Source organism: Equus asinus, chromosome 19 (assembly GCF_041296235.1).
Source record: "Equus asinus isolate D_3611 breed Donkey chromosome 19, EquAss-T2T_v2, whole genome shotgun sequence".
NCBI classification, from domain to species: Eukaryota; Metazoa; Chordata; class Mammalia; order Perissodactyla; family Equidae; genus Equus; species Equus asinus.
In genome coordinates, this window is record NC_091808.1 from 7,608,836 (window position 1) to 7,623,646 (window position 14,811).

At 42.0% G+C, this 14,811-nt stretch overlaps 2 protein-coding genes across 24 annotated transcripts in view; one reads left to right on the forward strand and one right to left on the reverse strand.

Moving 5' to 3' along the window:
* Positions 1-667: 667 nt before the first annotated feature.
* On the reverse strand, positions 668-1,807 carry LOC106844762 (UDP-glucuronosyltransferase 1A10-like). The gene has a single exon (XM_014862401.3). The coding sequence runs from the start codon at positions 1,707-1,709 to the stop codon at positions 801-803; it is 909 nt and encodes a 302-aa protein (XP_014717887.3). The 5' UTR covers positions 1,710-1,807; the 3' UTR covers positions 668-800.
* A 1,670-nt stretch (positions 1,808-3,477) lies between these two features.
* The window catches only part of USP40 (ubiquitin specific peptidase 40), a 77,267-nt gene continuing 65,933 nt past the window's right edge, over positions 3,478-14,811 (forward strand). For 7 of the 23 annotated variants that reach the window (XR_006516007.2, XM_014862554.3, XM_044751561.2 and 4 more), the window contains exons 1-6: positions 3,478-3,635; positions 4,717-4,934; positions 7,497-7,564; positions 8,503-8,616; positions 11,171-11,335; positions 12,895-13,041. Coding sequence is in view for 17 of the 23 variants with exons in the window: in XM_014862554.3 (XP_014718040.2) it covers positions 3,511-3,635; positions 4,717-4,934; positions 7,497-7,564; positions 8,503-8,616; positions 11,171-11,335; positions 12,895-13,041 (837 nt within the window). In the remaining 6 variants the exon portion in view is untranslated. Of the gene's footprint in view, positions 3,636-4,716; positions 4,935-7,496; positions 7,565-8,502; positions 8,617-11,170; positions 11,336-12,894; positions 13,042-14,811 lie in introns of those variants that run through there. The other 16 variants (XM_014862556.3, XM_070489355.1, XM_070489358.1 and 13 more) reach the window with 15 other exon arrangements.

The window sequence follows — 14,811 nt, forward strand, 5'->3', positions numbered from 1 at the left end:
CAAAGAGAACAGATTTGTGCTTACCAGGGGAAGGAGGGTGGGGTGGGCACACGAGGTGGGGGGAGCACATTTATATGGTGTCTGACAAATAATAATCTACAACTGAAATTTCACAATGTCATAGACTCATGACCACAATAAAAAATAAGTACATGTTTGCTCCTAGGAATTAAAGATACATTTCCACAAATACAAACAACATATGTTCAAGGTTGCCCACTACTCCATTATTTTAATAACAAAGGCCTGGAAACAATCCAATGTCCATCCATAACACACAGATTGAATGAGGACTGGTACAGCCACACAATGGAGTACTATGTGGCTGGACAAAAGAATGAAGAAGGTCTCTATGAACTGGTAAGAAGTGATTTTCAGGAAATATTTTTAATTGAGAAAAGCAAGATACAAAGAAGATGTATATGCTAACATTTATGAAAATGCATAAATGACTGGTTTTGCAAAAGAAACTCAGGAAAGATAAACCAGAAATGATTTCAAAAGGGAACAAGGAGGAAGATACATGGACGGGATTGAGACTTCTGAGTACTGCTTTTTTATAATTTTGACCATGAACCATGCAAATGTTTTACATATTTAAAAAATAAAACTATAAAGACTAAAAAAAATGCAGCCTGGAAATTAGCTACTATGATATCAATTGTATACCCATGCATATCAAAGAGGGCAGCTTTATAAAATTTGATAAAACAGTTAAATGAATTGGAGGGAGATACTTCATCCAACTAGAAAGAAATTACAAATGTCAATGACAAATTGCAGTTTAGTAAGGAATCTTTTTAGGTCCATCGCCAGATTATTCTGAATATGCTACAGGAAAGGTAACTCACCTTTGTCAGTGGCTTTCCCTGATGGCAGTTGATACCGCCGATGAAGATCACGTTAGGCATCACAGGTTTGGGATAGTCAAACACAAAGTCAGTTCGTAACAACCAAATTGACGTATGGCTTAAGAGATCATATTCTGTGACCGTCTTTTGGAAAATCTCAGAAGCAAATTCTAAAACATTTTTGATGAAGTAGCGGCAAAATAAATATTCCTCGAAGTAGAAGATATGTTTCCGCTCTCTCTCCCTGAAAGTCAAGGTGTCCGGGAACCCTGAGAGAAATCTAGGAACATAGGAAGGAGCACTGGGACACTGCGTACCCTCTTCAAGATGGTGGCAAATTACTACCTTGGTGAAGACCACAGATGGGAGGGAAAAATATTTGGCTACAATGAAGCCACACATATCAAAAGGATCCAGAAAGACCGCATCAAAAGAATTCTCTTCTAGGTATTTTACTAACTTGGCGTCATTAAACAGACTCCTACAATGTGAGTAAAAGTGTTCAATAAAACTATCACCAGATGAAGTCAGCAACGTAGAAAGTAAACTTTGTTCCTGACCTTTCCAGTGAGCCTCAGAGAAAATGTTGAACTGAGGATCCAGCTCCTCCAGAGTGTAAAACGTAGAATATGTCTTTACCGTAAAATTGAGTGATTTCTCTATGTGCCAACTCACCTCTGGCATGACTATGACCACCTCATGCCCTCTGTGGATGAGTTTCTCCACAACCGAATGCATGGTAAACCAGTGGCTCCCATCCATGGGTACCACCAGCAGCCGGCCTGCGTCAGCAAAGCCGGGTGTCAGCAGGAGACACACACATAGAGGAAGGGAGCCGGTCAACATTGCAGGAGCCATGGATCAGATAACTGCAGCCTGGAGCAGTCCAGCTGCGTGGGTTCTAAGTGCAAGCAATACAGCCGGCAGAGGAAGCACGGGCACAAAACCTGCCTAAGAGAGGGTGTGTATCCATACCACCATTAAAAAAAAATCACTCTCATTGCCTATGATTTACTCATGAAATGATAAGGAATGAGTAGTATTTTCTGAGACACCTATTTGTACGTGTTCCAGATAAGAACAGCTTTCGATCTTTGCCTTTGGGCAGAGATCATGCAGCGAACAGCAGGGCCACTGTAGAAATAATTATGAAGAAAGGCTTTTGGGGCTGGCCCTGTAGCCGACTGGTTAAGTTCGCGCGCTCCACTGCAGGCGGCCCACTGTTTCGTCGGTTCGAACCCTGGGCGTGGACATGGCAGTGCTCATCAAGCCACGCGGAGGTGGTGTCCCACATGCCACAACTAGAAGGATCCACAATGAAGAGTATACAACTATGTACCTGGGGGCTTTGGGGAGAAAAAGGAAAAAGTAAAATTTAAAAAAAAAAGGCTTTTGTACTCTGAGGACTTAGAAAGATAAAAAGGAAAGTAAATGTCAATAAAGCTGGTATTTTTGCAGTATGTCCCAAAGGAAAACTTGGATTTTATCCTGACTACCAAAGACTCCTTGTCCAGAAAAGACTGGCATCCCAAGTTCCAAGGAAAGACTTGAGGCCCCTCACCAGGGACCTCTTCACTGGCAGTGGACCTGAGGTTCCCAAGGGTGTCTGAAATGCCTGGCTTTGCTCCTTGTCTTGTTCCACCTTCAGACCCTTTGAGGCCTCCATATGGTGACATAAAATTGACACGCCCACTCTAGGGATGTGATGGAATGTGACTGTCGTTTATTTTTAGTCACTTTCCCTGGACGCGTCACATGCAGTGGGCGGTCGCCTGCCCAGAAGCTCTCTGCTGGGACTCTTCTCTGCTCTGCTTCCACATTCCTCTGTCTAGACCTCTGCTGTGGGCTCGCCCAACAGGCCTGGTGTCCTCCTTCAGGAATCTCTGCATCTGCCTCCCACACTGTACCAAGCACTCCTTGAGGTCAGGGGACATGTCCTCTTCCTGTTTGCACCCTCGTCCCGCACTCCCCCCGCTATGCCTCGCACAGAGAAAGCACATGAGGAATGTGGGCTGCACTGGACCGAATCACCATTGCTGTTCTCAATCTCTGAAACCTTTAGCTGAAGCCAAAATGATTTTCTCCGTGTCTCCCTCATTCAGGCCTGGATGGAGGCTGGGGTGGGCAGCGGAAATGCCAGAAGAGCCTAAACGGGCTACAGAAATAATGCACTGAAGTTACCCAAGTGGGCAAGAGAGGATAATTGCGAGGTATTTTTAGTGTAGTCTTCAGTATGCTACCTCCAGTTTGTGGGGACGAACTAAACACTGGGGATGTTATAAACGTTCAAGGTTATGTGAAATTTTATTCACAGGGTTTGCACAGGAGATACAGCTGGAAAATTATTTGAAAGTGAAGGTGAACTTGAAGCCCTACACAAATGTTTCCAATGGTTACGCCACTTGGGAATTACCCAGGCCAGAACACGTATGATCTTAGTATGGATTGCGAACAGCAAAAACTATAAACCTAAAGATGTGAATGACTAGTGAGTAGCCTAAAGGCCGAGCGGACCCACGAATCCACTTGTCAATGCCGAAGCCAGCACTGTCGCCCCACCGCGACTCCCGAACTCTCCGGGAAGAAGAACTACATTGCCCATAAGACCCCGTCAGACGGGCCAGCGCTCCTGCGGGGTATTCTGGGAGGCGTAGTCCCTATGTTCCGTAGATCGCTGGCGCTCGGGGCCGTGGGAGACCCGCCCTCGCCACCATGGCGGCCCCCGCTGTGGGCGCGTCCGTTCGCTTCGAGACTTGGCTGTGGCGGGGGTCAGGGCTTTAGGCAGTAAGTGGCGCCGGCGGCCGGGGACGCGGGGACGTGGGAGGCTTGGGGCCGTGCGGGCGGCTGGGCCTGAGGAGGGCGGGGCGAGGGTCTGCGCGGCAGGCCCCGGGACGCGGCGTTTCCCGGCGTCTGCTCGGGGGTCCCCGGCCGCGGGCTCGGCCCCCTCACAGCCCAGGGCCCGCGGTGGCTTGGGGGTCCCGAGGGCCTGACCTCGGCGGTGCGGTGGGGGAGACAGGAGCCCGGACACGAGCTCGAGGCCACACCTTCCCGTTGCAGTTTTCGGGCTTTTCTTGCGAGGAACGGGTTGCAAAGGAACCTCCTGCCGTTAAAGTGCTTCCTGTGCCTTAGCACCTGCGTTGGGCGCTCTGCCTTGCTCGTCCCCGGGTGACCCCCCGCCGCACTCGGTGTGAGGCCTTGAGCGGCCCTCCAGGTCCCGGTGGTGCTGGGATCTCTGGGTTCCTGTCGGAGGGACTGGAACCCCGTGAGTTTCGTGGCCGTCTCTCACCATGGCCCTCCGCCGGCTCTCCCGCTCTGCGACCATCTGCTACACTACTGGACAGATGAATTTGTCCCATTGAGTTCAGGCGGGTGTCATAATCTGGTCCAAGTGTGAGAAGCAGAGACTTTAGGAGGGATTGAGGGTCCCGGGGCCCCTGTCAACTCTCAGAATCTGGGATCGGCGCTGCCGCCCAGCGTGGGATCAGGTGGGTGATGGGGTGTCTTCCGTTGTTCAGGAGCGGTGTCCATGTGCCTTCTTTAAACGGCTGTCATTTACTGTGTGCCCAACCCCGCGCACGAAATGCCCTTCTTTCCTTATGTCGTGTGATTGTTGAAATGACCCCGCGTGATAGGCGGTTTCCCATTTTACATATAGGAACACAGTTAAGTAACTTAGCCAGGGTCACGCAGGTCGTGTGGAGCAGGGATGAAAACGTCCAGGTCTTGCTGCCTCCAAAACCCACACTACTGTGTATACTTTCTAAGGAACAACTTAAAGTTATACTCCCAAGTATAAGACAGCGAAATATGCGGACATTCTGGGTTAAAATTAAAAGCATTTATATAACATGCCTTTTTCTTTAAGGGTAGTATTTAGTTTCACAATGTTTGGGGACCTATTTGAAGAGGATGATTCCAGTGTGTCACATAATCAGTATGGAAAAGGGAAGAAATTAAAGACCAAAGCTGTGGAGCCCCCTCCTCCTAGAGAATTCACCAATTTAAGCGGAATCAGAAATCAGGGTGGAACCTGTTACCTCAATTCCCTTCTTCAGACTCTTCATTTCACCCCTGAATTCAGAGGTATGCTCGTTACATGCGTTTGGTTGGTGATGTTACCACAGTCTCTAGGTGTAATTAATTATGCCAAATCACAAAGTATCTCAGAGCTGTATAACATGGGATGTGCTTAATGTTGCTGATGTAACGTAGATTTATAATTCTCTCTGTAGAGAAGTATGAAGCTTAAATTATCTCAAATATATGCTGTGTGATCATAGTGATGTTTACTAAGAAAATGAAAAAATAAGGCAATCTTTTCTAATTCCCGTAATGTAAAATACAACATAAAGACAATTTTGTCATGAATGCCAGCCTTCATTTCTATTACACTATTTGTATTTTTGAGTTTTCAAATTTCTCCAAAGTAAACACTTAAGGCAGAGTTACCCAAACAGTTATCTCCTTCATTTTGGAGTACGGACAGTTGTCTCATTATTTGTACAGTTTCAAATCCTTCATGTGCGATTCTGAAATCCAGAAGCCTCTGACAAAGCCATCTGATGTGAACTTGTTTGGGCTCAGAACCTGGCCTGATGTGAGGCTGTTTATAGTCTTAGTTGTCTCACTTGGGTGAATATTCATACATTTGTTACAAGAATATTAATCTCCTTGATTAATGGATGCTGTTTGTCTCAGACCCTGCTGGGATGTAAGATTCACACATATAACCCTTTCTTCATATTACCTTTCTAAAGTCTGGAAATTCTGCATTCCAGAGACCCAAGATGTGAGATAAGGAATTATGTGCAAGGAACAGAGACTCTCTCAAATCAGCTCGATCACAAAGGGGGTTTATTGTGAGGATCTAGGGCAGCCTCCCAGAATCCACCTACAGGAAGCCAGTCTGACCTCCTTGGACCCTTGGTTTCTTGCCCCTCTCTCTCTCTACATGTTTGTCCCATTCCCGTCTCCGCAAACGAGCTTCCTCCACAAGGATCTTAGTCTCTCTGTCTTCCCTTGATTTCATGTGGGCATTTCTTTGCCGTCACCTGGCCCTGATTAGGCCAGCTTTCCGTGGTGTCTCCATGTTTTGAGGACAGACAGCCTGGCTCATCCTATATCTGGTGTCACATCGCCCTTCCCACCACTACCAGATTTATCATCTCTTTGTGACACCTTCGTTGCTCCTAGGTTTAGAAAGACTTCCCGCCTCCAGACATTTAGTAGACCTTTACCATTGTCTCCTTCCCAGAGTCTTTCTCATGGATTGCCCTGCATGTGGACCTAAGAGTGGTGCCTCCTGTCCCTGACTCCCTCCCGTCCATAGAAGTATCTCCCTGACACATTCAGTACTTCCACCATTAGAAACTCTCAGCATTAATAAGCAGATTCCGAGGGGGTTAAAAGTTCTCCAAGTTTTAATACTGTTGAAGTTAAAGGGCAACTTGAAGTAGAAAGTAGTCTTTAAAAGAGATTGAGGAAGGATGTTTGGTGGGGAGAGGAGGTGGACTGGTCCTGGAGAGTACCGCAGCAAGCCCAGGGCTGAGAGCCCCAGGCCATTGTCCTTCTGGCAGAGGAGATCTCCGGCCAGGCACCTGGGCTGAGCTCTTAGAGTAGATTGTGCTCTCCTTCTAAGACTTAGTGTGGATCCCGATGCTTATTGAAGGGGAGGTGAAATTTGAGGAGGGTCAGCCGTAGCAGCAAACTGGGGTGGCAGATTTTGGAGCTTTTGGAATCATATTTGAAGGAGTAGGGCTAGACTGGGTTCCACTGTCCTCCCAGCTCAATGAGTATGATGAGAGTACACGGAGAGTAGTGGGACGTGATTGTGAAAGTCCTTGTGTGGTTTTTTGTTTTCACCTTTAGATTCATAGTTCATTTTAATTCAGATCCTGCCAGGAACTCAGAAGGAATATAACATCCACAGCAGTAGTCACTAGGGCAGGTTTGTGTTCAGTGGGAGACAACACCCATCCCATCCCATCCCTTCTCTCCTTGCGGTATACCAAAGTTCCCCAGTAAGAGTACCTGTCTAGATTTGAATACAGATTTCCCCACAGATTCAGATATGCCCCATTGGCTGGCATACCTAGATGTTGCATTTAAAAAAAAATCTGGAGACTATCACTAAGCTGCCAACTTACTTTTCCTGGTAAGACCAGTACCGTCTATCATTACCCTCAACACAGAAAAGACATTTTCATACCAAAATAAGAAAGGGCATAATCTCAGAGTTGAAGGTGCTCCTTCTCATGAAAGGGTGGTTGGAAACCTCACATGTGGCTTGTAAATGAACACATGTGATACTATCACATATTGTATATTTCCTAATATTCCTCATGTGGCTTTTGGGACCCACTGCCATAGGCAATAGGAAGCCATCAAAGATTTCTGATATTACTGTTTTTAGTTTTATATGCATGATTTTCCTTTTATAGATCTCCATACTGAAACCTTATGGAGATAGTGGTTAAAAATAATGTTACCCAAAAGTAAGATGTGTAGAGTAAGGGTATAAATATCGCCACAGTCAGATTTCTGAGTTTTTAACTGATTTCACTTAGTAGTGGTCTTGGCTTTCTAAAACAGTTTTGTAAAATGAAATAATGTCATTTACGTCTCTGATTCTACTTTTTTGTTTAGAAGCTTTATTTTCTCTTGGCCCAGAAGAGCTTGGTTCGTTAGAGGATAAGGATAAACCTGATGCAAAGGTATTAAATCTATGATGTACAGGGGTTTTTGGAGAATGGAGTTCATGTTTTTTAAGGAAGGAATTAAGTTCCTTATTCAATAATTTTATTAATTACCAAATATGATCTTTATTTTCAGACAGTAACTTGGCCTATACCTACTGGCAATGGAATTTTCCTTCCAAAACAGAATTACTTTTCCAAATATAATGCTGCTGCTATACTATACTTTACTATACTATACTATACTTTAGGCACACACCTTGCTCTCTGCTGTGTTCATTCTTTCTTCTGGTGAAGGAGATATTTGCTAATTGTCCACACTAACCAACCAAAAATCTACTTAATGCACTTATTTTAACAACAACAAAAAATGGAGACCAGTATTCTTTCAATTTGGTATTCTGTTAATAAATTGAGTAAGGAATTGATTTATTATAAGTGCATATCTAGTCATGTTCCTCCCCTCTGTAAACGTCATTCAGAAGTTTATTGCTCTCAGGCTAAAATCTGCACTTAATAGGAGTCTTTCATGATTCAGCCCAGTGCTTCTCAAACCACCTGTGTGAAAGAGTCAGTTTTTGTGTATTTTTTTATTCCCAGTCTGTTGCAGATCATACTCTCAGGGAGTATGTCTGTATCTGGGATATTTTAGAGAAAGGATGAACTATTAGAGACTTAAATTACTGTGTGTGTAATCAATTGGGTGGTTTATTAGGATTTTCATATTGATGTGTACTTTGTCAAGATGGACAACTCCAGATAGCTAAAACTTTTGGTGTTGAATTAGAATTTTCAATGACAAATGAATCTTAGTTCACTCTTTAAAATATTTATGAACTTTCTCCTGAGTGAACTAAATGAGCCAGGAGACATGAGAAAACAGCATGCAGTTCTTTTGAAAAACCCCAGCACCATTTCAAAGACTTCATTTAGAAACGTGTATGTGTCTCGCCCAGGTTCGAATCATACCCTTAGAGTTACAGCGGCTGTTTGCTCAGCTTCTGCTCTTGGACCAGGAAGCTGCATCCACAGCCGACCTCACAGACAGCTTTGGGTGGACCAGCAATGAGGTACGAAGGTCAGCTTCTCGAAGGAAAAGTTACCAGCAGTAAAGAGTAAACGCCAGTTTAATCGTGTTGTCTGACTTCCTTTAATTTTACCTTAGGGTCTCAAGCTATTGCTTAAGGATTTACTTCTCATATTAAATAATTACGAGGTAGCGATAAGTTTGTAGATGCTTGCTGTATGCAGGACTTTATGAATGGGTGTGATTTGGGGTTGAGGAGAGAGTTGTGGATACATGGGGAAGCATAAGAGCTGATTTTTACAATTTCTACCCTTAATATAGTCTAGTTGAGATACAACACCTATTGGAGGGAAATTACTTACCATTTATATAGCAAACTGTGAATCAGCTTTAAAAGCTGCCTGGCGATTTTATCTGCCTTTATGACATGCTTTCGTGTTTGAATCTGGGTGTGCCGATTGAACATTTGCTTCAAGCAAAACAGTGAAAGCGTTCTGACAAGTCTTTCCACTTTCCCTGTCCAGCCTTTCTCCTGACCCTCTTCATTTTCTTCCTGTATCCTGTTGTGTGCAGGCTTCCTCTCATTTTTCTGTTTGAGTTCCTAAAGGATGTTTCATTATATACAAACACTGAACATTTGTCAGCAACGAGTAAAGGTGCTTGTTATGAATATTGATAAGCTATTAGCTATGGAAAATTGAACAAAACCAGGTCTGTGATTTTTTATGTAATAGATGTATTCTTGCAAAGACAGAGGTATGGGAGGCTATCACAGAATTTAAAGAGGCAATGATCAGAATAATGCTACGTTGCCTTTAAAAATAAACTCTAAACTGTGGTCCTCTTCTAACCAGGAACATTCCTTAACTACGCGGTGCTGTGTGGTAAAGAGGGAGGGCTTGGGCTTTGAAGTAAAGTGGGTATAATTATGCCCTCAATGGTGCATCCTGGATCGCTGGTGTGGGGCAGGTGTTTTGCGTTAATTTCTTTTTCATTCCTTCTTATAAAAATAACCACTTCGTTGAGATACAATTCACATGCCATAAGATTCATTCTTTTAAAGAGTACAATTCAATGGTTTTTTAGTATATTCAGAGTTGTACACCCATCACCACAATGAATTTTAGAACATTTTCACCACGCCAAAAAGAAACCCCAAACCCTTTAGCAGTCACCCTACCCCCCAGCTCCTGGCAGCACTAATCTACTTTCTGTCTCTATGGATTTACACACAAATGGAATCATATAACATGTGCTCTTTTGTAACAAGCTTCTTTCACTTAAAATAATGTTTTCAAGATTCATTCGTGTTATAGTATGTATCAGCACTTCATTTCTTTTTATTGCCAAGTAATATTCCTTTGGATGGATATGCCACATTGTTTTTGTTAATTTAGTCATCACTCAGTGGATTTCCCTTTGTTTTTGATAATAAGCTTTCACTAAGTTGCTGGTTTCATACCTCTTAAAGCTGTGAAAACCCCACTTATTTATTTCTAAATAAAATCTTGCAGAAAACCCTCCAGGACTGGACCTGCAGTGGTAGAGAGGGTCTCTGAGGGACCTTTGGCAAACTTAGAATTGTTCAGAAACAGAGATTGGAAACTTCCACAAGTTTTCTGTTCCATGAGAGCCAGTGATACTGGAGAAATTGACATCCTTTAGTGTCTTATATGTTAAAAAACATCCACTTTATCAGCTTCTCTTCTCACGAAACTTATCTTTAAAATTGTCTTCCCTCACTGGCTCTACTTCTGTACCTTCCGTCTGTTCCTCTACCTCCTTTCTGCCTCTCTTGTCAGAGTCACTCATGACATCCATGTGCCAAGACCAGGAGACTCTGCTCTGTTCTCAGCGGACTCTCAGTCGTGCGCACTGCCTGATCTTAGAGCGCCAGCTCCTGCTGGTTCCCCGACCGCCGTCTCCTCGTTTTCCCCCTGCTGCCGTTCCTCAGGCTCCTGTGCTGGTGGTTCTTCTCTTCTCCACTTCCGAGGCTGGTGTACCCCTTGGCTTTGGTTTACAAATTATCCTTAAGGAGTAGTTCAGTCTGTTCACACAGTTGCATGACTCACAGTGGACTACAGCAAGTTCCATTGGAACTTTTCCAACAGCACTGTTAGTCTTGTTTCAGTTGGTGTATGTGTCAAAGCAATAAATTCTAGTTCTTTTCATATGTTGATAATTCAGACTGTTCACCAGTCCCTCTGATCCAAGTGAGATTTTGCTGTGCATACGCTGCCAACTCTTAGAGACTGCTCTGTGCCTGTTGTATTCCTTCTTCCTCTCTCCTTTCTGTGGCGTGGCCGTGTGTAGGTTTCCCACAAGAATGTGTGCACCTTCCTGTTTTGAAGTGAGTTGAGTTTTATGTATACACTGACCACCACCTGTTCATATCTTGATTTTGTAGTAAAAATAAAAAGAGGTGGTGATCTCTTAACCTGTTCTCAGCTCATTTAGCCTAGTCATCTTTGAATTTGATCGAAGCTTACCTATGGATTTCTTGATAAATCTCGTGTTTTTTAACAAATGTCACTTTAAAAATCTGTTTTAAAACATCTGAAGCACAAAAGTACATTTAAAAGTTACCTGTTTTATAGGAAATGAGGCAACATGATGTGCAGGAACTGAATCGAATTCTCTTTAGTGCTTTGGAAACTTCTTTAGTCGGGACCTCCGGCCACGACCTCATCAATCGTCTCTATCACGGAACCACTGTTAACCAGATTGTTTGTAAAGAATGTAAGAATGTCAGTGAAAAGCAGGTGAATATGCAAGAGTATTTGAGTAATAACTTATGTTGTAAATTATAGTTCATGTAATTAGATCTATTATCTGTAAAACTACATGAGGGTTAGAGTTTATTACTAGAAATAACTTTATCAGGTTTTTTTCTTTTTCTCTGGCTACACCCAAGCCATAAGTTTATAATCCAGATTTCTCTATGTAAACTGAAAGAAGCAAATATCTTAAAACATACCTTTAATCTTTAATTCAGTACTCTAATATTTAGGAAATAGATTTGGGGGATGTTTACGAGTAGAGGTCTCTGGCCTCGTGAGAAAAACCCATATTATAGTTGGTGGTTGGAATATTAGAAAAAAAGATCATTAGAGAAGTAGTAAGAATAGTACTGAGAAGTGTTTAAACTGACAAACATCTGTAATTAAATATTAGATTTAGTTTATTGATGTCTTTCAGAAAGTTCAGTTGTACATGTGTGCTTGTTTAACGATTGTATACATAAAGCTGTTATAGTCCTCTTTAAACTAGTGTGACCTTCAATTCTTTGTCATGACACAGATTGCCCATTTAGTCTAATTGTAAATTTGCTGATGTAAATATAGTAATCTCTGTTCTACAAGTTATACAGCAGATGATTTCATCACTGAACAGTTGTCTTTAATAAAAATCTTCTTTTGATATGGCAAGAATTATAGAAAGTTTCTGTATTTGACTATGAGTGAAAAATTAAATGGCATTTTCTAAATATTACATTAATTGCTTTTTTGGAATATATGTTTATATTTTCTCTTCTTTTTCTATTTTTTTATGAAAGAGTTGGGGATAAAAAGTACTTTTGGGCCCTTATTGCCTGTATTAATAGAAGGTTTGGTCAGCCTAGTTTGGAAATACTAAGATGTTGTGTGTCTTTGAATTACTGTATAATTGACTTAACTATAATGTAAGAATTTACAAAGTAATGTAAAAACATAGTGTATATGAAGATGTTATAAATTAGACATTGTTTTCACATATATATTATAAACTATATAAGTGTTACTTTTATTACTTTAGATTTCCACATGAACTAATTAGTGCTCAATTATTTTACAGTTCTCATAATGCCTTAAGTAATGCTATTGCGGGCACACGAAACTATAAATATGCTTTAAACATGTCACATTTTAAGTGCTTATTGTTAGAAATATGTTGTAGTCCAAGTGTAGTTATAGTAGGATTGATAGGCTCCCATTTTACAAAATATCCTCCTCTTAATTTTCATAAAAATACCTTTTTATCCTGGCTCAGAATAACTTTTTTCTTAAAACTTCCTCAGTATATCTTAAACCAGCCCCAGCAGAAGAAGATGAGGAAGCGGAGTTTACATTAGAGAACCCAGCCCTGCCTTGCTGTCGTAGTCTAGAGACTGAGACAGCACTAATAAACCCAGAATTTCACGTTATCTGATCTGAGATATATATTTTCATATGCGCAATATTTTAGGAAAAATATATCTGGTTATTCCCTGTATAGGTATGAGTTGGAGATGTGTTTGTGAACCTCTGTGAAATTATTTCTTGAACCTTCATGTGTATTTCAGGAAGACTTCTTAGATCTAACAGTAACGGTCAAAAATGTGTCAGGTTTGGAAGATGCTCTCTGGAACATGTATGTAGAAGAGGAAGTTTTTGACTCTGACAACTTATACCACTGTGGAACTTGTGACAGGCTGGTTAAAGCGGCGAAGGTAATGCTCGATACTCTGCCTTTCTGTCGGGCCCCGCTTAGTGCTCAGCAGTAGCAGGTCTATCAAGTGAAGCCGGTTTCTATGAAAAAGTCTGAAAGGTGTACATGAAGCTCTTAATTAACACTAAGGATTGAGAACTCATTTACGGTATACAGTCATGGGCCACATAACAACGTTTCGGTCAACAGTGGACCACATGTATGACGGTGGTCCCATAAGATTAGTACCGTATAGCCTAGGTGTGTAGGACGCTGTACCATCTGGGTCTGTGTAAGTGCGCTCTGATGTTCGCACCAGGCCGAAATCACCTAACGCTTTTCTCAGAACATATCCCTGTTGTTAAGTGACACATGACTGTACGTATCTGTATTTTCAGTTTTCACAATAAAGAATTTATTAAGCTTTCACCCCATCAGTTCTCTCAACTTCTTTCTCACCCAGGAAAAATTTATTTGTACCTCAGTGTTTCTTAAATTTATCTTTTTTTGATAAACTCCCCACATCCCTGCTTTTTGCAATTACCGTTTGAAGACGGCAATATGTTTTTATTTCTGCCAACCAAGGAGCTTGTTGAGCTCTGCTTTGTCTACTATTATGAAAATAGATGGCTTTCCTCGTTTTCCGCATATGTGGTTATTTTACAATATCCCTGTGTCTGTCCTCCTGACTGTAGCAAATCTAATAGCCCTCTTCTCCTCCCCCAGTTGGAAATACTGAACTTTCTGACTCAGGGGCTTGACAGAGTACTTCTGGGTTTCTTTCTGTACAGCAAAGCACAATAGAGGATGAAAGGGGGGCAAGATTTAAGCAACTGATTTCTTCTGCAGTATGGCGTCAGCTCTGCTGCTGTCATTATTGTCTGCAGTGGTCACTATTCCAGTGCTGGTGGATGACACGATAGGCTGTTTATTCCTAGTGTGATAAGCTTGAGCTCAATTCACTAGTGGTTTTTGAGCACTTACTTAAAGAACTACCACAAAGACACATCTTCACAGTTACTCTGTTAAAGAGAGAGCGCTGTTCCTAGAGCTGACAGTTATTAAATTTTCCCAATAAAGAAAATGAGGATTGATGTAGATAACATGATATTGATTTGGATCCTGGAGATTGTAGGTGAAAATGTAATAAAAACAATAAACCCCATGCTTGTAGCTTTCACAACAGGATTTGAAACCAGGTGAATTTTGTATTGTTCAGTATATAATTCTGTCCAGCCTTTGCCCTTTTATGAAACCCAAAGAGAGAGGTTTTTTAAATTTTTGTTTTGAGGAAGATCAGCCCTGAGCTAACATCTGCTGCCAATCCTCCTCTTTTTCCTGAGGAAGACTGGCCCTGAGCTAACATTGTGCCCAGCTTCCTCTACTTTATATGTGGGATGCCTGCCACAGCATGGCTTGATAAGCATTGTATATAGGTCCACACCCAGGATCCGAACCAGCAAACCCCGGGCCACTGAAGCGGAATGTGCAAACTTAACCACTGCACCACCAGGCTGGCCCCCTGAGAGGTTTATTTTTTGCCTATTTATTTTGTATTTCACTTTTGATGTTCCAACTACAATCTAATAAATATGAAGTTCAGAGGATGGAAAATCTTGGAAAGATACTTGAACAAATTCTTAGTTTTGGTTGAACTTAATTTGCACGTAAGTAAAACAAGAACCTTTTGCTAAACCAAAGCAGTTGTTTTATGCACCTTTTATATCATTGGTTTAATTCTTTTTCAAAGGAAATTTTTTGATCTTGATACTTCCAGGATTGTGTTCTTTTC

Coding starts and splice junctions, on each gene's coding strand:
- LOC106844762 (XM_014862401.3), bottom strand. CDS start 1,709: ATGGCTCCTGCAATGTTGACCGGCTCCCTTCCTCTATGTGTGTGTCTC.